At 47.6% G+C, this 25,421-nt stretch overlaps 3 protein-coding genes across 7 annotated transcripts in view; 1 reads left to right on the top strand and 2 right to left on the bottom strand.

Moving 5' to 3' along the window:
• The window catches only part of LOC126529208 (cytochrome P450 3A24-like), a 54,078-nt gene extending 51,504 nt beyond the window's left edge, over positions 1–2,574 (bottom strand). The window contains exon 1 of one of the 2 annotated variants that reach the window (XM_050176805.3): positions 2,319–2,574. In XM_050176805.3, coding sequence (XP_050032762.1) covers positions 2,319–2,404 — 86 coding nt within the window. In that variant the 5' untranslated portion in view covers positions 2,405–2,574. The remainder of the gene's footprint in view (positions 1–2,318) is intronic. The other variant, XM_072289845.1, reaches the window with a different exon arrangement.
• Positions 2,575–7,701: 5,127 nt separating this feature from the next.
• Positions 7,702–25,421, top strand: part of LOC129384343 (uncharacterized) — an 85,155-nt gene continuing 67,435 nt past the window's right edge. For 3 of the 4 annotated variants that reach the window (XR_008612075.1, XR_008612077.1, XR_008612076.1), the window contains exon 1: positions 7,702–7,919. Coding sequence is in view for 1 of the 4 variants with exons in the window: in XM_072289844.1 (XP_072145945.1) it covers positions 7,865–7,919; positions 9,151–9,208 (113 nt within the window). In the remaining 3 variants the exon portion in view is untranslated. Of the gene's footprint in view, positions 7,920–9,150; positions 9,209–25,421 lie in introns of all 4 variants that reach the window. The other variant, XM_072289844.1, reaches the window with a different exon arrangement.
• LOC126529209 (cytochrome P450 3A41-like) overlaps positions 18,575–25,421 on the bottom strand; it is a 62,362-nt gene continuing 55,515 nt past the window's right edge. The window contains exons 11-14 of the mRNA XM_055069685.2: positions 23,932–24,020; positions 22,277–22,417; positions 20,879–21,044; positions 18,575–18,737 (exon numbers count right to left, since the gene is read on the bottom strand). Of these exons, the coding sequence (XP_054925660.1) occupies positions 18,657–18,737; positions 20,879–21,044; positions 22,277–22,417; positions 23,932–24,020 (477 nt within the window). The 3' untranslated portion in view covers positions 18,575–18,656. The remainder of the gene's footprint in view (positions 18,738–20,878; positions 21,045–22,276; positions 22,418–23,931; positions 24,021–25,421) is intronic.

Raw genomic sequence — 25,421 nt, 5'->3', positions numbered from 1 at the left:
ACGAGAAATTCGATTGTGTAAAGGTAACAATGTTACCTCTATTTCTGAAATATAATTTTTTTTAAATGTGCATCTTTAACAAAGGTTGCGGGGCACTAGTAAAGCAATTAACGAGGCTAGTTGCTGGAGGTACGTTTCTTATGTTCGTCTGTATACCACTTAGTGCAATACAATCACGAGAGATTGCAGGATCAAGACTGTGCAACTTGGCGCTGTATTTTCCGAACCTGTGCCGTTTTCGATTTAATAAAGCATATTTTCTATTATTATCACCACTATTACTTAGGGTAGATTTCATCATTATGTGTGACCAGACATCCCTTATTTTCATTCGTATGAAAAGGGGACAGCTCGAGGTAGTTTCCGGTTTAATTTCGATGACGCGGCTTTATTTTCTACTACGCAACCAAAATTAAGCGCGCTAGTTTGTTACGTTCAACTGCGCAGGAGTGAGACAAGGAATTGCGGCAGGGAATCGATGCCACGACGAGTTGCTCAGCCGCGCCAACTTTACAGTCGGCAGAGGTCCCTACCAGGCGCCATGAAACAAGTGCGTTTGGCTATGCGCCAGCGCTCGCCTTTCTTCCCTCACGCACGACGTTAAATGTACAAGCGCGGCGACAGCTAGCGGGAACACGGGAGCTCTGGCATCGTTCCGCGCAGCGCCACCCCCGGCGCCTCGTGAAGCCTTGGAGAACGACTCACCACAGCAGACGACTCGCTGCACGGAGGAAGGAAACTCAGGCGAGGCCCTGACGTCACTCTTTGTGAAGCTAAAGTGAAGCCGGAAGTTGGCGTTGCTCATGTCGTTGCTCCGCCTATTGGGCCAGCTCTCCTCTCTTGTTTACATTTCTCGCGAAACCACGCCGCGCTGCGCGCAACCGGGCTGCACGGACGCGCGCGCTCCGCAGCAATATATAACAATCGTTAGCACGTTAGCATGATTCCGCCAAAGAGGGCAAAATTTCCCGCGGATATTCCTTCGTCCGTTGCCATTGCCGTGCCTCGGTACATTGCGTACAGCGTTGCATGCGCGTTCATTTCCCGAACTTTAGTTCCTCCTGTCCCACCTGGCCGGAGCAACATCCGATAGAGCACGGTCCAGATAACGCAGCGCCACAAAACACGGAGACCAACGCAAACCTGCCCGCACGGCGCCTTTGCCACAGTACGAAACCTAGGGAGCAACACGTGTGAGCGCACAGAACAATAACAAAGCTGCCATTGTGGCCCGAAAGGTTTGGCCGCTACAGCAAAGAAATAGAAAAATAGCAAAAAAAAAAGGAAAACCTACTACGTCATTTCCTCCGCTCTTTTCTCCTAGCGCGTGGAGGGGGTAGGGCCTCTCCTCAGTTTCCTTCTCCCATGACTCGCTGGTTTTTTTCGCCTTTCGCTTCGATTGCGCATGCGCCGCAGTACTTCATGAGGCGCCGGTAGTGAGGCTCTCCGCGGAGCGATGCCACGGCTCGCGTGTTCTCGATAGCAGTGGCCGCGACTGTATGTTCTATACAAACAACATACGTTGCCATTAGGCAGCGTGTCTGATGGCTCGATGCAGAACGGCCGGAAAAATATTAATAAAAAGTACGGAATTGCTTTTCGACAGCCTGTTTTCCTTCGCAAGGTTGTAAACAACAACGACTAGGGTCCTTCGCATCGCCTTGCTCTCTCTCAGAATCTCTCCCCACTCGTTCACTTCGTTTTAGGTTGCGATGCGTGCCGACATCCCGAAGACCACTCGGTCTAAAATTTCTTTTTTCATTGTCATCCGGAGAGACACCGCTTCGTTAGCGTAATCGACCGCAATCATCGTGATTCTGAGAGCGCGCTGGCGAGAAATTGACGTTGGGGCAGTCAAACGAGCATCGAAGGGCACGCATACGCAATGCCATGTCTCGACAGGGCGTGCTTGCTTCATTAAAGGGCGCAAGAATCGCAGTTCGGCACGCACTCGCATGCAGATCCTGCAATATTTTGTCCCCGTCCGCAGCACAACACATGGCGCTTTGCTTAAACGTCGTGTATGTATTGCGCGTTTTGCGGAAACCGGAAACTCTCCTCCGGTTAACTTCCCAGCCTTTCCTTTTTCTCTCTCTCTCTCTCTCTCTCTGTGCAAACCGGACGCTCGTCTGGTTGACCTCCCTGCTTTTCCTCTCCTTGCGTTCTCTTCGTTTCATTTGCTTGTGCCGCGTTCGTAACGCGCTGTTCAAAGTTGACGACGGGGCGATCATTATGGCGATACGCGATCCTTGTCGAGGAAAGAAAGCTAGACAACAGTCCACTTAGTGTCGAAGAAGAAGTTATCTCATCTTTCTCACCTGAGTAGAAGCACGAAGGCGACGGCGACAGCGCTCGAAAGCACAGCAGCCGTCGTTGCCAGGGCAGCCGGGCTTGCCGTATCCATTTGCGGCCCGACAAAAACAAGAGTTTGGCAGCTCTAGCCGAAGTGATATGTATACTCGGTACTATTCTTTCGCGTACTTGCCGCAGTTGCTGGCCGGTTGAGCCCGAAACTTCCTCGTGCAGGCAAGCACGCTCTGTCGGTCCAGAAACATCCAGTATGCTGGCGGTGCTTTGTAGGCCATATTACCCTTTCGTTTTTTTTTATAACAAAAGCACAGATAAGAGACGCTCTCAATACCTTGCGGGGTGTGCAGGCGACGGCTGTGATAAGAGCTTGTTACGGGCGCCTGCTTCGTCAGTGGTAGGTCGAGAACGCGTCGTGGAGTGCTTCTGATAGGGAAATTGTACTAGCTATACCGAATAAATGTCGTCAAGAATTAGAAGATAATCGAGGACTTCACGTGAACGGCGCCCGCTGTATTATATAGGCGTGGTACACGCTATTCATTTCATCTTGCTAGTATGCATGCATAAATAGCTTTCATTTGGCAAGTTTTAATTATCTTATCCATTCGCTAAGGCGTCACTGTGAAGTCTGTGGAGAATATTGAGAAACTAGCGATAAAAAGTGCCGAAAGCAACCTATAGGTGCCGCGGGGTCTTTAATGTCCCGTTTGCGCGCCCTTCGTGACGTGCACGTGTCACCGCTTTGTATTTGAGGCGCGTTCTTGTCGCGAAACTCCCGATTAATTGTGAGTTAATTAGTACCCTGTTAACAGCGAGTTAGATATGTGAAATGCGAACTCGACAAGATGAGAAACAAGCAAGACGGATCCGTTTCACGCTGACTATGGAGTCACGGTTTGCTTCCGAACGGTGCCTAATATATGTGATTGAGTTACGGGGACGTACCTTGGGATAAGAAACAGAAAAATGCGCCGAAACCATCAATTTAGATCCTCAACGTTGGCGAAGAGACGGACGCCTGAAGAAACCTATTCACTTTATGAAAGGAATGGTGTGCTTAACACGACGCGTTTGCGGCAGTGAGAATATTTAGTTATAGCGTCGGTTGTTTTATTGAGAAATTTTGTAGAAAACAGCGCTGCAAAGCAGATAGAGATAGCGAGAGTATTTTATTACAAGGAAGGTCTAGAAGTCGGCCAGAGTGAAGTGCGTATTTGGCCTGCTACTGCACGCTACTCGAATTGGCACCGTCTGTCGTCAGTGCAGTCAGATGTAGAATGGTAAATGCCGAATAATGCATAACTCATAGTAATGTATGTCTATGCGTCATTGGTATTATAACTGTGGTAATTACTTCTTAAAATGACGTTTATATATGTTATAGATTTAGCAAGCATAAGAAGTCCGCGAGATAGTGTAAGTTTATTGCTTTCTTCGCAGAAGAAAAGAGATAATCCATCAGATGAAAGAGACAAAACGGTTTGAATGATGCTTATTGTTAATGCCCGAAATAAAGCTTCCAACTAAATTTACTGTGATGTTTACTACAAATCCTAACTTTAACGTTCAGTTGTAGAAAACGCTTTGATGTGAGCTTTAACGAACGGTGGTGCCTCACAGACGACATGATAAAACTTTTTAATGGAATGCCTAATGTATACCAGGAAAATTACGCGGGAAAATCGACACGCACAGAATACCACTAAATGGGCGCGAGAGCAACCTTGACGTCGAAACGTCAGGCACTTTGCTGTTGTGTCGCATGCCCTTGATACAGCACTGTGCCGATGATGCCATTCCGTGGAGTGTTCTGAACGTTCGAGTTATTCATAATACGCACGCCCGTACCAAGCATACAATGCTACAAGTGCAGCAGTTTTTTGTACCGCAAGTAGCCTGCACGAAATAAATAAGAAAATTGCGACAAAATCGGATGGTCATTTCGTCACGCGGTGTACACCTCGGCCACTCCAAGCACCTCTGAATATAACCTGAAAGGCACGCAGAGGTATGCACGTACTTCAGCATAAACACAGTAAATGACAAGAGTGGACACGCGAGTTGTTTCATGGCAGAGTTAAGGAGGTCCACCGATTCTGGCAGGTGGCCTATATGTTTCCCGATGAAGTGGCTGCGGCTATGGCTACGGCTGCAGCTATGGATGCTGCTGCGGCCATGGCCACAGAGAAAGAAATTCAACATGGGGCTCTATTCTAGACACTCCCCAGGTTTCTTCAGGCGCGACACGTACAAAATGGCACTGGTGGCCCTATTTTGCTTGCGTAACGGGACGCAAACATTACGTTTTGCCTGAGAAACTGAAATGAAGGCAGTGAACCTAACGTTCTCGATATAATTAAAGTTGCCCTACTCAGTAAAAGAAATGAAGCAGCTAGCTCAAAGGGGACGATTATTCCGTCTAAAACGCTTCTCGCTTCCGTTGTCTGCTGCGTACAAGGCGTCGTCTGCTTCGTTAGCTAGGCTGCGTGTGCCCGGCAAACGGAATGAGTCATCGTATGTAGGCGCGAATGCGCTTGTGCTCTCCCTTGAGACAACGTACGCGACCTACCAGTGGCGATGAGCGCACGTTCTAGGCCTCGTTATCGCTATCTTGCAAAACGCAGGTGACTAAGCCCGACACAACAGGCTGAGAAACGGCCGAATATCACCGACAGCGTTGCGCGTGCCAGAGGTATCCGCTTGAGCGACGCAAGCGCCGGCGCTGCCATCTCTTGTTTACTCGGCAGGTTGCAGTCGCACCGCGTCAGGAAACCTCAAGACGCCGCCTTGCGCACATTTCTTTGCGTAAATTAAAGATCCGCCATTGTCACAACTTCTGATGATGCGAAAAGCCATTAGTCTTGATTACAGTACAAACACAGCAGGGAAAAGTGGAAAACGTCACAGAAGGTTCGCAATGTTCAGCCAATATTATTTCAAATAAATGTGTTTAAAAAAAATGGTAGCCCAAAACACAAATGCCCACACAACCCGGCACCGATGCCAATACTATGAGCACGCGTTATGAACAAAATATTTTTACGGACCCAAACGACGGACGGCGAAAATGCGGCGATACGCATTCCTGTCGGCCGCGATTGCTTATGGCTGCTCATTAGCATAATTCGCGCGGCTTGTCGCACCACATATTATGGCGGAAAATCTCATCAATGGCGAACAGCGCAACGACACGCCATGTCGACTTGACGTTTACGATACGGCCCCCTCCTGTGGTGCTCCTCAGGGCACATTCCTTCAGCCAATCAGCAAGCTGAAGTGGCGACTATCATGGACCAACACCAGATATTCGCGATATTACAGATGCATTACACTAGCTTCTGCACGCTGCCGCTCACTTTCTTTTGGAAGTGCTAACGTCGCAATTTAGCTGCCAAGGGACAGAAAAAAGTATTAGTCGATAGAATTTGCAGCTCCACGTCATGGTTCTTCATCTATATGAAACGCATAATTGCATTTTGCGAAACTTCCGTTTCCCAGCTCAAAGCTCAAGGCACGTGACCTCTCGAGAGCCGATGAGCGAGTCAACATGGCGGATAGTAACGGCCGTGCAGACGCAATGCGTGTCGAGAATACAGCCCATATGGGTAAAATCCTATAACGCTTCGGAAAGCGAACCGTTCACTTCGCCACATATGTCACTAAATGGGCCACTCCTAAGCCGGACGTATAAGAAAGGGAGGACGCGACCGATACACGAGAGGGCATGCCGCCTCCGAAGTGTATGTCATCAAATGATGAGGTAATCCAGGAACTGTTTCTGCTTGGTAGTTATTTATAAAATTTTAAATATACATTCTCTCGCAAGTTCTAAAGCATAAACGCGCGGTGCCGGGCGTTAGCGCAATGCTTGAAGTAATTTATTAATGCCAATTTTTTTTTTTCGTTTTCAGCGACATGCGGTATCGCAAGCGTAAATGAGTTGGCACAGCGCAGCGCTATGTCGTCTGCATCCGCAAGCTCGCACGATGCACGCAACAGGAACGCACTGCCAGCACTTCCTAAGTAGCGAGGGCAACAAAAGCCGTCAACTGGTTCTCAGGGCCGCCTTTACTAACCGATTATATAAATTTTCCTTCTCTTTTCGCCCTTGGTCACCGGCTCGGACATGAATCACTCGTCGCCGCGCTATCGCTGCGATCTGCCCTACGGTGATTCGCGTGATAGAAGCAACGGAACATGAAATCGAACATTACAGTATACGGGCATTGCATTGCCTGCGCGAAGTAAAACGGAAGAGCGTGATGCTGACGGTGCGCACTGTGCCGTGAAATGATGGACGAAATTGCGGCACTCCCGAACTTGAGAAACAAGGGCAGACAATTGAGGGGGGGGGGAGACCTCCACAATATTTTCCTGTCCTGACTCTGCTGTTTTATCAGCTGAACGAAGGAAGCGCTCAGGCAGCCCGGGTAGAACCGTTCTGACTGCTCAAGGGCGGTCTGCGAGCTACTCACGCTGGGCGAAAGCACTGGGAAGTCGAGCTCACCATGCAAATATCTCCTTGGCTCAGGCTTTGAAGCGGAGGTCGCGGGAAAGCTGACCCAGTCCTTCTACCGACCAACACAGTTGCGAGAGCAAGTTCGTGGACAGCGTTGGCAATCGAGATCTAGGCCATTCCGATGACTGCTTCACTTCCGACAGACCTGCAGGCCGGTGGCGATGCACCGCAGCGCGCAATTCCTTCCTCTGCGTGGAATGACCACTGGTACGCTTGCACCCGAGTCTCCTCCAATTGACAGCGTAGCCTGCAAAAGGTGTACTTAGAAAGCCGGCAGGGGCGGTGCAAATAACTTCTCGTCGTGTCTTCGAAAGCGTATCGCACATCCAGCCGTGGTCGACACCGAAAGAGCAACGCCAAACAGATGACAAAGGCAAGCGAGAGGCTCCGAAGCAACCAACGCTCTCGCGTGTGACGCCCGCGTGTCTCTGGAGTCGTGCGACCGGCGCGTGCAGCCAGGGTCACAAGCCAAGAGCCGAGCCAAGCCACAGCAGCGGAACCGAAACGGACAACATCTTCACCAGCTCCGCTCTTAGCCAACGACGGATTCGCTTTGAACATGATTGACAGATGCGTGACGTATTCATAATTTGCGGAGCTGGCCCGCTGTCAACGGTTCGCCTTCGGGGCCCTTACAAGACTTCGCCCCAAGCGGGGACATTCGGCCAAAACGGACAGCAGGAAACGCGTCAAGTTTAGTGTGCGCTCCGCATCCGTTAGCTGAGGCGAGCATTGAAAAAAAAAGAAGTCAAATGAACTCGCAGACAATGTTTTATATTTTTTAATTCTTTCCGGCTAAGAATAAAACAAAGGCCTGCCTATGAAAGTAGTTACATTTTGCAACCTACTTGCGGCACCTATCGATAAAACAATACACGCCACACGCAGCCGATGCATGCGCCATACGCGAGGCATGCCACCGAAGCGAGTGAGGCCGTCTGCAAGCGTGATCGCTCGTCTGTTCGGCGACCCGTCTTTTTCATTTAATTTTTCTTTATTTTTTGATGTAGCCTGGTTTTTGGGCTCCCGGAGAAAATGCGTCCCTTCTGCACTTCGCCACGGCACCCCCGCGGTATTGGATTACGGCAAGGTGAGAACTATTGTTTGAAAGTCGTCTGCGCTGCATCTCAAGCAATTTAGACTTACTCGGCGCCGAAGTTGGGACGCTGTTAGGAAAAAAAAAAAGCTGGGCCGTTGTGGCCAGTTAATTTGGAGTGTACTGAATCTAATATATCTGGGGCGTGTTTTCGGCGCTTTCTCTGATCCCCCGCATTATTGCAACTAATTTCGTTACTTTTTTGGGTAATTTTAAAGCACGTCGGCCCATGGCGTTGTGACGCCGTTAGCGGAAAGCAGCTCGGCCATTGTGTTATGACGCAGTTAGTTTGGCGTATATTGAATCCTACTGGGGCAAGTTTGTGCCGCTTTCTTCAGGCCCCCTCCCCCCCCCCCCCCCCCGCATACACCTTAGTGTAACTAATTTTGGTACTAATTTGAAGTAATTTTGAAGCACAGCAGCAGCACCTAGTGTTGTCACACAGTAAGCGAAAAACAACTCTGTCATTGTGTGGTGACGCAGTTTCACGTGTGCTGAATCTTACTGGGACAAGTCTGGGGCGCTTTCTCTCCCCCCCCCCCCCCCCCCCCTTGTAACTAATTTGGTTATTATATTGGGGTCATTTTGAAACACAGTGGCCGCGCCTAGTGTTTTGACGTATAGTTAAGAAAAGCAGCTCGGACGTGGTGTGGTGGCGCAGTTAATTTCGCGTGTACTGAATGTTAGTGGGACAAGTTTGTGAAGCTATCTTTTGACCCCCCCTTGCCCCCCGCCCCAACAACATATACCTTCTTTCGGTACTCACGCTTGTCGAAAAGGCGACGAGCGATTGCCAAGAGTGATAACACGGTAGTGTGTTGCTTGCGGTGGCAGAACGCGCAAAAGATAACGCCGAGTAGCTCAAAAGCCGGTAAATTGTAACTCGACCATTCCATCTTCTGAATGGCTGAAAACAGGCTTGGCACCCACGCATTTGCCATGAGTGTGAGTAGATGGCATTCTGCGAGTGTCTGGCAGGGACTTTTTGTTGCGGCCATTTCTGTATACGTTCGTACCATTACGTCGGCTGAGGCCAAGTTGGGTCAAGAACGGGCAGTCATGTATGCATTCGTACTTTTAAAGACTGGCAAATAATGCCCGGGAACGGAGGATTGCTAGGCAGTCGGTTGTCTTCGTCGTGTTTTATGTGTGATAGTGTTTGGGATAAGTCGGGTATTTTCTACGTCATGTTCGTTAAAGCGACTTGATTTCTTTTTGTGTGTAGGGTCACCCATTCACCACTTTCGCACGTTTAGCCTCTACACGGAGTTTGCCTATAAGGTGTAAGTACCAAAATGACAGATGCTTGTAATATACTCTTTTTTTTACTTACGCGTTCCAGTGGAGCTTCGTACGGGAACTACTGCTGCTTACCTGGTGCCACAACATTGGATGAACGTCCCGAAAGCGCGGAACCAGCCTTTATATAGAGCAAAATAAAACACTTCCTCATTGCAGAAGGCGCCTTGCGCTTTATTAAATTGCACGCTGCGCAGATTCGATGGAGGACTGTAGAGATCGCTCGCAGTCATATTTATTTTACTAAATCAAAAAATTTCCTCACCAAGACCGCGTGCTGTTGAGCTGTAGAAGCAAAAATAAATGCCACGCCTATCAGCGCTGCCTGCATAATGCGCAGAAGCTACAGAGTTCAAAGCGTGCGCATGCAATACCGAAGCCGGAACTGTGGTTCAGGTGTTAGTCCCATACGCTTGGCGCGCTTCAGTCAATTCGCGCCGCTCTTGTTGAATGCCTTCCTCTATGCCATGGCTAGCAGCTTCACAGGCGGCACGATCCAGCACGTGCGAAGCCCAGTCAAACGCCGTCGCCGGGCTTGCGACGTCGTTACTCTGTGAAATGCACCCAGAGTATCGTTTTTGGGTTCTTCTTCCAGCGCCTGACACTGCTACTTCGCCGCCGTTTCATGGTAGGGCCGCAGGAGGTTTCTTTGTACGTCGTTAAAGACGCATTCTTTTCACATTTCGTTGTGTCATTGTTAGCCGCATGAACGAGAGACGGAGGGGGCGGGGGGCATTCCAGCCTTGAAGCCATAAACAGCTGCTACACATTTGCGTCGTTCAATTTCATTTTGCATTCTTGCATATTTTTTTTTATACCGTTCGTAAGAATGAGCGGTGATGCCAGCGGTGACAGTGACACGGCAGCATCCGAGCTGCAAGGCGTGGTTCGAACAACGGCGAATTTCGAAAAGAGATGAAAGTTAAATGGTTTGTTAAGAAATGCGATATTTGAAGACATGCCGTTTGGTGCAGATGGCTTTAGGTTGATTTATTCAAGAAGGTTGCGTGCTATGGCTTCTAAAAAAAGTATGATGTGCCAGTTTTGCAAAAGAAATATGGCTGATTCTTAAGTCGTATACGTGGAATATTTGCAGTATGGCAAAAAAAGCGTGCTCTCTCAACCTCTGTAGCAGGCCATGTGCGCTCCAGCGCTGTTACTTGTTTTGAATTGACGTTATTTCGAGTTTTAATTGCTTATGGATTCATTACCGTAGAAAGTTTGTGTGTTAGCATTTATAGCACCGCTTCCTTGACAGCCATTTTTTTTTATGACGTGCAGTAATACCAGAAACAGTCGCCGTGTTTGATCAGAAGTACATGCCTTACACGAAAGCACGTAGCACCTACGTTCAAGAGCTTTGAAGGCTGCAGATTGCTTACCTACCGCCTTCGTAATTCTACGTATAACAGGAATCTCTTCCTTCCCCAAAATACTCTACAAAAGACACCATGTATATTCAAGGGCAAATTTCCATGTATCAGAAAAGGATTGCAAGCTTCCAAGACAGCAGGTGAAGACCCCCAGCAAATCCGAAGTACCTAATTGGGTGATAGGCCAATAGCTCGCAGCTCTTTAATAGGGGACTCACTGGTTTGCACATTAGAGGCGATGATGTTGGTGCGTGCCCAATTGTTTATGCAGCCATTTTTTTCCAGGCAACCATTAACATAATTTTGCTACCTTAATTCACACTGCTTCGTAGAACTGAAAGAACCACCGTTATATTTATTCCTTATGGAACAATCCCATTTTGCGTAAATTAATTCCTGGCTTGTTTGCGCAATCGTCTTTTAATTATTTGAATACTTGTCTTGCGTCTGTTATGCTTGTGTAAAGCTTATGGCCATGACGCCACTTATTTCCGGGTATTTTCCATTACTTGCATTTCGCAGGTTCTTCTCGCTTTCATGTGTCTGGCACTTTTCTCTCAATCTTTCTAGAAAAACTTTTTGTCTGCTGCTTTCGTTTTCTTGGCTGTCCAGCAAGTTGATTGATATTGACGGAACATGATACGATACTCCTTTTGGTGTGAATTACGAGTACAATATAACAAACGGTGGCGTTCTATTTCCTCATTAACAGTTGACATGATTGTTGCGCTAAGTTAAGGATTGAAACATAACGAATATGAATTTAAATAAAATTAATAAAGCGAAACAACAGCTTTGTGGGCTCGTCATCGCAGCATGTACACAGCGGTGCAAGTGCCTGCATGAGAACCCTCTATGATGAATGCAAGGTTACTGGTCACACACAAAAAAAGAAAATTAAATTATGGCCTCCGATATTTGGCAGCGTGCCACAATCATATTGGAGGCTGCCGCGTTTTGCCGATTCCGCTAGGTGCACCGAGTGCCAAAGTCGGCTATATATAGGGCGACGTATAGAGACAACCGAGTAGAAGTTGTATGGGAACGTCTAAAAGGGAATGCAGTGGTGCGAATGCACGCAGGATGGAAGAAACAATGTCCTCCGTCTCCATTGTTGTTAACGCTTTCTGGTAAATGCATAGAAAGTCGACTGGAAAACAGTGAATTAGGTTTTGGTTTATCTTACGTGTGTAATGGACAGATGGTGCAACAGAGCCTCCGTGGGCTGATGTATGCGGAATACATAGTGCTACTAACGGACAATAAGAGATCTGCTGACACTTGCGAATATCTGCAGTGGCAATGCAGCGACAAGTCTAGGCCTCAATTTTAGCACGGAGAAAAGGGGAAATACTATCTATAATGATGAGACCAGTAATTACGTGGTGCCAATTCAACAGCATGTCGTACCCATAATCAATTCATATAAATACCACATACGAATACATAAACGAAGGAAAGTCTCAAGCACTCACCAAGAGAATCTGAAAGTAAAGGGTAGGCGCAGTGATGCAATAATAAAACACGGAACATAGTGGAGCCAGAATAAGTATGAGGTGGTGCGCGGAGTATGCAAAGAAGTAATGGTGCCAGCGCTACCGTTCGCAGATGCCATTCAGTGCTGAGAATCTGACGTCTTGTCGGGCTTCTAAGTTGACCAAAGATCTGTAGGCCGGTTGGCTTCGGGAGCCCACGATAAAACCACAAATGAGGCACTGCAGGGTGATACGGGTTGGGCCACATTAGAATCCAGAGAAGCGCAGAGCGAAATTAGTTTTGAAGAAAAGCTCGGAAATATGGATGAAAATGAATGGCCAGCTAAAGGGCAGAAATATCTGAACTCGAAAAGCGTGGGCGGAGAATGGAGTAAGGGGTCAAGAAAGTTCGCAACCAAGTACAGGGTAATTGAAACTGTAAATAGACAACCAAGAGTCGTCAGAAAGAAAGTGAGAGAAAGGGACGGTTACTTGGGCGCAAAGAATGGAAAGGAAAAAGACTGTGAAGATTTACAAGAATGAGAAGAAAAATATTAGAAGAGAAAACCTGTACGATAACACGAAGGGCAGTGCCTTGCAAGGTGAGGCTGAAGGAGGTGCCTAAGGACAAAAACATACCGGGAGAAACATTCGGAACTAGATGAGTCATGCGTATGCTGCAGCAGAAATCCGGAGACCACTCAGCACATCCGAATGAAATGTGAAATTATTCACTCAGTGAGAACCGTAGGTAACGTATACCTTCCAGAAGCGCTTGGGTTTAAAGTGTATGGAAGCGTCAACCCATCAACAGTCGAGATAAGCAAGTGACGTTTACAGTATTGGTGGGGAAAAAAGCAGGGAGGAGATCGATACGACCGGATGTCTTCCAGTCCTAGCTAGTGGTACAAAGTCGGTTTTGAAGGGGAAAAAGCATATAAAGCATGGATGGATGGATGGATGGATGGAAAAACTTTATTGTGAGTCTTGAGATACGCGATTATCGCGCAGCGGGCCGCTCCCACGTTTGGACGGCTGGCCGCCTCATCGTGGGCTCACTGGATAGCCCAGGTTTGGTCCCCGTAGTCGGGGCTTCGCAGTGAGGTATTCCATCTTGACTGGTCAGCTTGATCTGTGCGTCGTAACTAGGGGCATCGGCAGAGCATATGTTCTAAGTGAGCTAAATCGCCGGACTGAGGACAGGTATTGCTAGTATACTTGTCTGGATAGATCGAGTGTAATAAAAATGGGTTGGGGTGTATCCCTGTCTGCAAAACTATGAGGGTGATTGTCTGGCTTTGGTGAGTTTTTTGTGTGGGAGCGGATAGACCCTCCTATTAAGGCAAAAGTGTTGCGTGGCCTCGTTGTACGTGGTGGGAGAATCTCGGTTGTAGGGTCTCGTGGGCTGGGGGGATTCTCCATGGGCACAAAACGTTGGACCTCGTGCCATGGAGTGAGCCAGCTTATTTAGGTTGATCAGCCATTCTTCGAAGGATCCCATGTGTGCTGGAAACCACGTTATCGGATGTGGGGTGATCACTTTGTCCTGGAGAGCACAGCGGGCTTCCTTGGTGATGGAGCCGATGAAGAAGGCTCGGACGGCAGCTCGGGAGTCGCTAAAAAGATTTGGACGTTGTCCGTTGAGTAACGCGATGGCTATGGCAACTTGCTCGGTCGCCCCTGAGGAGGCGCATTCGACCGAGGCCGCGTTGACGATTGTTCCCGCGTGGTCAGCTGAGACGGCCGTGTACCTTCGACTATCTTCGTAGCGGGCGGTGTCGACAAAACAGTTCTCGTCAGGGTTCTCTTTGGCCTTGCGAAGAAGGGCCAAGGTTCTGGCTGGTCTTCTTCCGACGTTGTGCTGGGGGTGTACATTGCGCGGAGCGAGGCAGACAGTGATTTGTTCTCGTTTATTCCTGGGGAGGCCACAGTAGCTGCTATAGATCGTCATTTGTGGAATGCCTATGTCAGCGAGTAATTGCCTACCGTCCGTCGTTCCCGAGAATCTGGCGATCTGCTCACTCTGTTGGTCCTCCGCGATCTCCTCTATCAAGTTGTGCATACCCAGCTGGAGGAGCCGCTCTGTGTGCGTATAGAGTGGGAGCCTCAGGGTGCTTTTGATGCCTTTCCAAATGCAGGCACTCAGTTTAGCTCGTTCTGACCTTTGCCAGTGATGCATTGCTGTGGCGTAGGTTAAGTGGCAGAGTAGGAAAGCACGAATGAGCCTGACCAGGTAGTCCTCGCACAGGCCGTTATGTTCATTGGCGACCCTTCTGATCAGGCCGATGGCGCTATCCGTCTTCTTGGTGAGCCGGAGGACTGTCTCGTTGTTGGAGCCAGACAACTCCACAGTCATGGCGAGGATGTGCATCGACTCAACCCTGGGAAGGGTTTCACCGTTCTTTGTGTGCAGCGATATGCTGCTTTCGGCTTGGGGTTTCCAATCGTTTGGCTTGGGACCCCACCTGTTGAGCCTGAACAGGAGTAGCTCCAATTTTCTCGGTGAGCATCTGAGGTCCGTGTTTTTTAGGAAAGATTCTGTGCAATCGATGGTCTCTTGGAGGGCGGTTTCGACCTGCCCGTCGCTGCCCCCAGTGTACCACATTGTTATATCGTCGGCATATATGGTGTGTCCTATGTTGTGAATCTTGGTCAGATTCTAGTACAGTCCCATCATCGCGATGTTGAATAATATCGGAGATATGACGGACCGCTGCGGCGTGCCCCTGTGGCTCAGTTTGATTTGATCTGATTCGATCTATCCGGCCTTGAGCAGGGCATGTCGCCCTTCGAAGAAGGACCTGACGAAGGAGTGGAAGCACAATGCCAGGTCGAGGTTCGTGATTGAGTCGAGAATGAACTAGTGTAGAGTATTGTCGAATGCTCTTTCGAGATAAAGCGAGAGGATGGCTCTCGTGTCCCGGGTGTTCTTGTACAATATCTGAGTCTTGATGAGCTTCATGGAGCCCTGAGTGGAGAGGCCGGGTCCGAAACCCACTATGTTGTAGGGGAATCATTGGTTGTCCTCAATAAATTCCCAGATTCTGTTGTGTACGGCGTGCCCTTCAACCTTCGCCACACAGGTCGAGGGAGATAGGGGCTGCAGGTTGTCCAAGCTCGGGGGTTTGCCAGGTCTGGGTATGAGGATGATTTGCGCAGTCTACCACTGCTCCGGGAGCGCACCTTCTCTCCATACTCGATTGATTTCGTCGGCGACGAATTCGATTGACTCGTCCTCGAGGTGCCTAAGGGCCTTGTTTGTAACCCCGCCGGAACCTGGCACAAACCTGCCAACAAAGTCGTGCAGAGCTCTTCTGATATCTTCGATCCTAAACGGCTCGTCACGGGTAGAGTTTGGCCTTCCACAATACGCCAGGTACTAGACGTTGTCGCTCGTCTTTGTCGGAAGGTATTTCCTGATCAATCTGTCCATGACCTCGCCTTCTGTCGAGGCTTTCGTGGTCTCGTGGAGCGTTCTTGCCAAATTATTTCCTTGGTTGGACCTGGTGTTGGTCTCGTCGAGGAGATGCTTGAGGAGGTTACGCTTGCCCCCCCCCCCCCCCCCCTCCCCCCCATTCTCATCTCGCAGTCGATCGAGTTACACAGATTGTCCCGTTGCTGCCTGGAGTCTGTTCGGCAGTGTTCTTCAATCTGCTTGTTTATGGCCGAAATATTTTTTTTCTGAGTCGGCGGTTGAGGCGCTGCCCCTTCCACCTGTTGAGGAGTGTTTGCTTTGCCACTAACAGGTGTGCGAGCCGGCTGTCCATCTTGTCCGTCTGCAAGTCTGTCCGAATCGTTTTGGTGGAATCCCTGACATCCTGTTGGATTGATTCAGCCCATTGCTCAATGCTATCTGGCTTCTCACCACGGGATGCGCGTTTTCGCCTGACGTTATGGAATTGTGCCAGTCTGGTAGGATGAGTGAACGTAGCTTTTTTTGAGCAACTTCGAAGATGGTTGAGGTTATGTAATGGTCGCTACCGAGGTCCATCATGAGATTGAACTGCTTGGTAGAGTCTACGTTCCTCGTGAAAAAGAGGTCTGGTGTGGAGTCTCTGCGGGTGGATGTGCCTTGTCTGGTCGGAAATTACGGATCGGTTACGAGGGCGAAGCCGAAGTCGTTAGTCTCCTGCCATAAGCCACATAAGCCGATAAGCCCTTCCCTTGGCCGTATTGTACGGGTATTTCCAAGCGTGAAACGGGAGATTGAATCTCCCGTCACGACGATGGGAGAGTTACCCGCCATCTTGACTGCTCTGGTAATGATGGCTTTGAATGCCTGATAAAAAAAACGCGTATAACATACTTGATTAAATCAAACAGGTTTGGTGACTATTTACCACAGCCTTGTTTCAAAGGGGATGCCACTAAATCATCGGCCGCAGGCGCCTACCACAGTGTCCATTCCTTACGCTTACTCTAGGCTATCTCTCTATTACTCTGTGCTATCAGCATCTATCAGCACCCCAAGACAAGATGAAAGTGAACATAATTTGCTACATAGCATGTCAGCGAACGCATAGAAACGACGAAATAGAATCTGAAGTAGCTTTTTTATTGGCCCTTTTTCGGTGTCGGTGCAGGTGAAGCGCACCGGATTCGACGTGATCGAATCCACGACCTTTCTATCAGCAACGCAAGACTCGTGAAAGCTTCGTGGTTTTTAATAATTAATACAGCAGCTACTATAGTGCATGCACTCTCTCTCTCTCTCTCTCTGTCTCTCTATGTTTAATATAGTCTATACTGCCGTACAAACGAAGGCTCAGGCATGACCCGCGACTACAATAGAAGCAGGACCATTAGCGGACCATTAGGATTAGTTATCCCTGATCCCCAAACGCGCCATTTATTCATCTCGGGTTCTGGCGACCTCAAAAGCCTGAACTTCACTACTCATTCACGTCATCAAAGGTGTCCTGTCGACGGCATATACGGCCCGACAGCACGTTGCTTGAGAGTATTATCCCACGTGGAGTGACCTATTACTGTTACCTTTTAATGCTATTGAGTCATAACTGTTACGTTCGAACATTACCATCTTGAGACGAGCGACGCTCTTTGAGCTGAATAAAGCTCGCGTTGACGTCATCCATTAGCCATATTGCGTCATCCACAACTGATTTGTGAACCGAACCTCGAAGAACTTAATCGCCGTAATTACGCCGAACTGACATACGATCCCCTGATCGCGAAGGGTAGAGCAGTAACTGCACAGCCTTTGCGCTTTGTGGAGCGGAAGTACTGTCGTGAAACGACACGTGCGCGTGACGTATAGAGTTGCATTAAAGATTAAATGGTTGGTGCCAAAAAAAAAAAAAAGATAAAGCAAGAACCCGCCGTGTGTGTGGTGCAGGAGGTAACGTCGTAATCAACGTGCCAATCCTCTCTCACCCCCTTCACAATTTTATTTCCGGATAGCTTAACTTTCCAATAGTACGCCGTCGTGTTAATCGTTGAAACGTAATCCTGCTAAGCTTTGTTCAACTCCTGAGCATCGTCGCATTATGAGCAGGAGGGCGAAGATTTCTTTCACCAAACGCAGCATTATTTTCTTTTTTCCTCCGGTGACTCGCAACAAAAGCAAGGAACAGAAGCCATATACGGACGGGACGAGAACATTAAAAAACGTTAAGGACGCCCGAGCTTATCTGGAGCTCGGGGTCAAATGACGTCAGTGATTGGAACGAAAAGTAAAACGTAAGTGCAGCTGAAAAAGTGATAGGAAACATGATCCGTGTTGCACCGATAACTTCGGTAATGGAAACAGCGTTCAGCTATACAATAGTGTAATCACTGTAGTTCACGAAATTGGTAGCCAAAGGAGAGCGAGAGAGAAAAAAAAGGAAACGTGTTGTAAAAAGTTGGCTTGCTCTACTACTCTCGATTTGAGAGTCCCAAGTGGGCTCTCTTCTGATTTACCTCTTTCTTTTTTTGGTTTAGTAGTCTGAGAATGACAAGATGGCTGCCATGCCCAAATCACGTGGCCTGTATACCTACTTCTTTCAGAAAGTTGAAGCGCCACGATTAGATTGTGCAGTGATCAAACGAGCGCCGCATCTTTCGAGTGAATCAGAGTTTGCCTCATCAAAGTCCTTTGATGAAAACTGTGAAATGACTGTGGCCCAAAATAAAGATGTTTTACGTACACACACACACACACACACGGCCAAATACGCAATCAAATGAACACTTAGCGAAGAAAGAGACACATTTTGTAACGTCAGCAAAGCAGGGTGGTTACAAACAATCCACGGATAGTAAACTGTGGTTACATAGAACTGCAGCTACTTTGCCTTAATTAGTACTCTCGGAATTGTCGTTATACAAAAGCAGTCCAGCTCCAATGGAGAGGCTCCTATAGGTCCTGTGGCTTCTGCTACGGCTTCCACGGCCCTGGTATCAGTTTAAATTCAGTCGAAAGCAGTTTCATTAGCTTTTCGATAAGCTCACAGATTCCGGCATTTGCGTTGCACGTGTTCGCGATACGGGAATAGGGAGCTTGTAAGTGAGTACGTTTCGTTTATTTACAAATGAAATGTTGACCACACGTCGCGCGTATCCTGGTCATCGTCGATGCGCACCTACCGTATCTTCTCAACTCTGATCCAGACGCCTATTTTAGGCGAAGCTATGATGGATTGCGTCTTCATCTCCAATTCGCCCTGCAATAAGAAGGAGAGAAAAAGAGAAAGCAAAACATCAACCATTTTTAGCATCGAGGACCTGTGAACTAACTGGTGCACTAGTCAACGGATCTTACAAATGTTACTGTCACAAGGAAGTTAACTACGAAGTTGACTAGTAAATAGTCGTATGCTTGATTATATGTGATGTTCGATGTTTATATTAATCAGCAATTTTTTTTACGGAACACTCGGTTTTGTAGGGGCACAGGTTAAAAAACGCGGGAATAAAAGTGCCTAGCCCGCGCGCCCTGCATAGCACTTTTTGTGCAAATGACTAGAATTTCAATGACACTAATGATATATATATATATATATATATATATATATATATATATATATATATATATATATATAGGGAGAGAGCGAGAGAGTGCGGGCTGTCAAATATTAAAGCGGTAAGGAAGGCATGCACGGGGAAAGAACTTCGTGAAAGTAGGTGTCGCTGATAAATGTAAATAAATCGCCACAAACGTTGCGACTTACGAATACGCCGATTTACCAGGGTTACTAAAGCATTCTCATATTTAGCGTGCCACGAATGAGCTGATAGCTACATTTTCGCAGAGATTGTGTGGTACATTAAAGCTTTATGAACTTGAAATATGCAAATTAAAGGTTTAGCGATTATCCAAGCGCAAGAACTTAGGGAGTCGCGTGCAGGGAACAGCTTGCGGTGACGCCGGAAAGAAGAATTTTAACAAACAAACAAAAATAAACGTGCAGTCTATGCACCATCGGTGGGTGACACTTTACGTCAAAGTGATTTCTCGTTTTTGCTCGTTTCTCTCTCTCTTTCTTTCTTCCCTAGATCGCCAACGTTTATAGATCGTATCGTTGATTCAACAGGCCCCTTTGGTTACTTCATAAATAGGTGCCTGGCTAGCAAGATGATCGAAAGCTGCTGTAGTGATGCAGGAGAAGAGCCAGCATATTTGCAACGCGTTTTCTCCGCAGTTGATCGAAATTTGAGCGACATATTGAGTAAGAAGTGGGACAAAAATGTTTGCCCTCTTGTACTCGAAGCTCGCAGTGGGTTATTGTTACGTCAAAACGCCGACAGAGACGTACCGTGCATTGAAACAAGTTGAAGACAAGCCGCCCCCCCCCCCTCCCCCGTATAGTAGACTAATAGAAAAGAAGTTTTTTCGGAAACCGGGCTGATTGTTCTAGGCCCCCTTTTTTTTCCTTACGGTCACATCAATGTTCTGTGCGAATTGCGTGGTGCCGCCGCCCACGTTCTTTCGTTTTTTTTTTCGTATTTCCTTGCTTTCATACATGGCGTGCACCACAGTGAAAGCTAGCAAGACTTCTTACAGTAGCTGCGTTCGCAACCAGAAATAGGCGGATGTTTTTTTTCGTTTTTTTTTAAATTGAAGCACCGCACTAAAACTGACACGTTCAAGCACACATAAAAAGAAACATACGCAGGCGCTGGTGCACCAGCAGTTTGCCAGCAGTTATGTGAAACTTGTGTTTATTTAGGCTCAGTGCTAATTAAAAAAGAGCTTCAATCCGTAAATATGAACAAACTGGGTTATACGCGGCCGTTAACAGGTTGTTTGGAATAATTTTGCGTTTTCGTTCCTTCTCGGCTTTTTTTTTCATTAGCAGCCCGTCGTGGCAGCCTGACGCGCCGGTTCGCGCTGCTCGCACGAGCAAGTGTGGCCGCGAGATCACGTGGTACTATTGCGGGCGTTGCCAAATTGTGCCGTGTTGTCAAAATTGGTAACGGCGGTAATTCGAGCCAATCATGGACCTTGCAGCTGCCCTCTAGGCCTCTCTAATTGGCTCAAAAAATGCCGCCATTACCAATTTCCTCCGCATGGCGGAATTGTGCAATGCCCACGATAGTACGTTCTGACCACGAAGCGCGCGGAATGATACACTTTGACGACCGAACTTCTCGTCTAGATTCCACAGCGTTGCGCACTAAGTGTGAAATGGAGCATATAGCGCCTTCTCGCAGTGGTCGCTTTGCCATCGCGGAAGCGCAGTTCACATTTCTTTTTTGGAGGGGTTTATTGCTACGCCATTTAGTATGTCCATTTTCTTACAGACTGATTAATGGCGTCCGAATATCGTGCGTGTGCAAAGCACAAGCCAGGCGCTTCACTTACATTTTCGTGTCTGGAGCCCAAGTGCAGCCGGAAACGATGCACCAGCTTGGCAACAATGAGCGCCACCACGAGCTGCGCCAACTTCATGCCAACGCAGTTGCGGGGGCCTATTCCGAAAGGCTGAAATGCCAGCGGATCCCGGGACGCTCTCTGTTCGGGAGAGAACCTGCAGGGTTCGGAGCAGTAATGTGGTCAGATCGATAATCTGGTCACGTGTAGGGTAACACATATAAGTGCTTTCTATTGATAACAAATGATTAGAATTATGTGTTCACTAAAAAAAGATTGTGCCGGCTGCTCTTTTCCACACGACGAACGTGTGCACATTGCACGTCACATATCGGCACTAACCTAAATCAGACGCACATAAAAAAAAAAAATCAGATAAACACAACAGATACTCAGTGCACAAAGCCTCGCGCATTAAGGAAAGTTCTGCCTCGCTTTCCATGTTATACTATGCCACACTTTGAGTCGGTAGTCGTTAGCGAAATGTCATAAATATATAACATGACAAAGATGATAAAAACTACAAATGAAACACACAAGATGCGATAAACATCACATATACTCTACGCAGCAATCTTCACGCTTTCTCGTTTCCCATGTTACACTAAGTTGCAGTTTGAGACTGCAGTACTCAGCGACATCCCATCAAAACACGTATTACTTTAGAATAATATCAACATGTAAAAGGAACAAAGCACAAGATCGCACAGGCAAAACAAATATTCAGGACAATGACGGTCGCACTTTGAGGATACACTTACACATTTAGCACCTGAAATCATTGAGCCGAATGTCATCAAGATATTTGCCACTTGTAAAAGATTATCGACAAGGCCGAAGAAACAATCGTGACAGTACATAAACACCACAAATAATCATAACGCAGAATGGTGCAGCTTCAGACGGCAGATATCCGCCTTGAGGCTGCCATTGCTGAGGCAGCACGACATGCAAAGTAACCGTAGCTTTCACTCGCTCCTGCATTAACATGAGAATGAAAGATTGACTGGCATGTGATTGCTTATTATATACGTAACAGTATGAGAGTAGCATTCTTCTTTGACTAAATGCTGCAAGAATAAGATCTGAATAGGGGATGTGTTGTGAAGTAGTCTATGCAAGAATAAATTACCACTACTTAAGGCATGTAGCATGTCGCTCAATTTAGTTGAAAGTAAGAGCGTGTGTGTTGAGTTTCATGTTTTCGCTGTAGTCATGTGGCACATTACAGTCGCTGCACAAGCTTATCGTGCTCCATCGCCGGACGAGAAAGAATGTGAGAAAGCTCATTCAGGACGAACGTAAACAACGATAGGGCTTGGATGTTGCCAGATGCTTAAGGCAATTGGCCCGCTCGGTGTGGAATCTTCGTAATAGTGACACTCTTGCCTTTCAGGATCGAATTCTTCCGGTCTGTCCCAGTAGCGGGGGTCCATGTGTATCTGTTGGGTGCAGGCCATTATGCTGAGCCCTTTTGGCAGGATCATGTCCTTGTAGCTGTAATCACAGGCAGCTTGTCTTGATGTGAACCTGTCGAAAGAAGGAGGGTGAACATTTGTTTTGGAAGATAAATTAGTTCGCGCGGGTTAACTTGGAAGGTCCGAGTGTCGTGTACACGCATACCGGCCCGCTTTTTGCCAACGTCCTTGTAAACTCAAGGTAGATTTCGTTTACATTTCTCTGCGTGACAGCCAACGAAACTATCAGGTCTTTGAAGGCTGCCTTTACAGCAGATGCGTTTGCAAGAGGGACGAAAACAACCCTACTTTTACAAACAAATTCTCTTAACACTGTCGTGGTTTATCGTATACTGCACGTCGAGCACATCAATTACGTTGTGCATGCACATCGACACAATGACAGACAAACTGGTAGATAGGTGGGGTTAGGGAGCGTGACGCAAGGTAGGGTAATGCAGAGCAAGGTAAAGAAAGGTAGGGTGGTGCATTCCAGTAAGGTTACATAAGGTAAAATAGGCTAAGCTGTGGTCAGATCGGGTATGTAGGCAGGGTAAGGGAGGGGCTAGTAAGGTAGGGTAATGCAATGTAAGGGAAGGGCAAATTGCATGGCGGGGAGGATATGTAAGAGGAACAAAAAAAGGTTGAGGTAAGTTCGGGTTAGGTAAGGTCACGTAAGTACATAGGCGGTATTTTAGGTAGGTTGGTAAAATGATGGGTGCCATGTTGCCACAGGAAGAATTGCTGTGACATAAATGTGGTTCATGTCTGCACACATCTATTTTCACCCGTCTCCACTTGGTAGCCTTGCTTTAAGCCTAATGAGTTCCTCTGACTGCATCTGAACGAACCTGCTTCCTGAATCTTTTGACTCTCCTTTTGTACTTGGGGCAAATGATACACTTTCCGCGTACTTCGTGCCTCGTACGAAATCTTATAGCACATACCTTCAATATTTTCCAACAACAACTTCGAAGTGAATTTGTGAAATAACCACGCATGATATAAAGTCGCATTCATACCGTTTTCTATGCAAGGGGTTTATTCATATCCTTGCAGTTAACCGTTGAGACCGCATACTGTAATATGGTCTATTTAGGCCCTTGTACCATCGCAGATCGGCGAAAAGTTCTCGTGACGCACTTAGCAATTCTAATACCGCGAGTTGAAAGAAAAATCAGTGTTCATCATTAACACGTTAACCCGTCACACCGTTTCACTCTTTCATCCTAGTGATTGCTATAGTAAGAACCGCTTTTACTGTAGCAAACATGCGAAGGCGGTTAAGTTGTCTAGGTAGACGAAAACGTTGCTTTCAGCATCGTATGATGGTGTTAAAAAAAAAATATGTTCTCACTTTCGTCACGAACCAGTAAAAGGAACCTTTGTAGCGCCTTTCTGTGTAGCGCACATTGGCTAAGTTTTGCTGGGACACTATCAATTCCTTGTTGAGAACAATTTCTTAAGCTTTGCAAGCCGTTTCAACTCCGTTTAATAAATACATAAGGCACTACACGAAAAAATTGCCTTATGTATAGACTCGTTCTCTCGCATCTCGTACTGTTTGTAGCGCACAGAGGTACTTACGCGACAACTGGAGAATAAAGGCGAAGCGCCTCGTTTATAACCTGCATCGTGTAAGGTAGGTCGCCGACGGCGTCGTATGAGAACCCGCCCTGCAACGAAAGACGTGACGGTGCAGGCCGATCAGTATTGTAACAGAGAGGAGCAGACACTCAAAGAAACGCCTCTTTTATTAGAGCCTTTTTGTCGATCATTGACGGTAACGCAGATAGACACACTTAATGGTAACTTGTCTGTACGCTGTACAGTGGGCTATGAGGGACTGTGAAGCATGACAGGATCGGCTCACTGCTGACCCTGCGTGGTGCTTGAGTACAACGCAATTAGAAGACGCAGGAGAGGACACATTCCTCGCCGTCCTCGTCGCGTCTTTCTGTGTCATGCTTCTTCCAACAGCGTTCTAAACTACTTAATGAACTAAATTACTGGGTTTTACGTGCCAAAACAACGATATGATTATGAGGCACACCGTAGTAGTGGAGTCCGCATTAGCCTTGACACACTTGGGCTTCTTCAACGTGCCCATAAATCTAAGTACACGAGCGTTCTTCTTCTTTCTTTCTTTTGTTTTGCACTTTGGCCTCACTGAAGTGCGGCCACCGCGGCCAGGATCGAACCCACGACCTCGTGCTCAACAGCGCAACGCCGTAGCCACTAAGCTATCCGCGGCCGGTTGATTAATTTTCACAACCCAGGGTTATTTAATGCGCACCCACAGTAACCGCACCCATTTCGCACCTGCCAAAATGCAGCTTCCGTTGCAGCTAATCGAACCCGCGACCTCGTGCTCAGCAGCGTCCCTCCAGACTCAGTGAGCCACCACGGCGGCTGTAGACACATGCACCGAATTAAGGGCACACGCACTGCAGCAGGAGCGTCACTGCCAACTATTTCGTATGTGTCGCTCTTTGCCTCGAGCAGTTGCACGTGGGAAAGCCGCATCTATCTCAAAGAAGCCTTCCTAAGCCCGGCACAGGACAGGCCTGGAAAAGCTACCCGGGGCTTGGACCTGGGGCTTCTCCGTCGTGCATGCGCATTGTACTCGTCGCCTCGTCGGACCAAGCGCTTTCTTATTTTCATCTGAACAATTTTTTTTTCTATCAAATTTGCACAGGTCATGTCTAGCAACGGGGCTTCTTAATGGGGATCATACCTGGACAGCAAGACATTTTTCGACCGACAAATTGTATTGTCCGCGTGGCAATTGCAAAATATTCGTAGGAAACTTTTTTTTTCGTTTATTTAAAGAAACGCGGGTGTTTCGATGGCGAAGTTTGAGCCGCGCAGTACTGATTGGATGTCTGCTTAGCAGAACCCCCCAGACTAATTGACACTGCACCGCAGAGAGGCCACGAAACTCATTTTCACTGGCTACCAGAGACATTGCGGCATGAGAAGACGATGAAGTTGCGGACACCGTTGCAAGAGCTGCCCTGCATGATGGCTCCGTAGTACGAATTTTTTTGAGAACGTTATAAAAACTCTATACTTGC

The sequence above is a fragment of the Dermacentor andersoni genome, chromosome 8, assembly GCF_023375885.2.
Source record: "Dermacentor andersoni chromosome 8, qqDerAnde1_hic_scaffold, whole genome shotgun sequence".
NCBI lineage: Eukaryota > Metazoa > Arthropoda > Arachnida > Ixodida > Ixodidae > Dermacentor > Dermacentor andersoni.
Note: the sequence above shows the minus strand (reverse complement) of the source record. Positions and strands in the feature narration are given on the sequence as shown.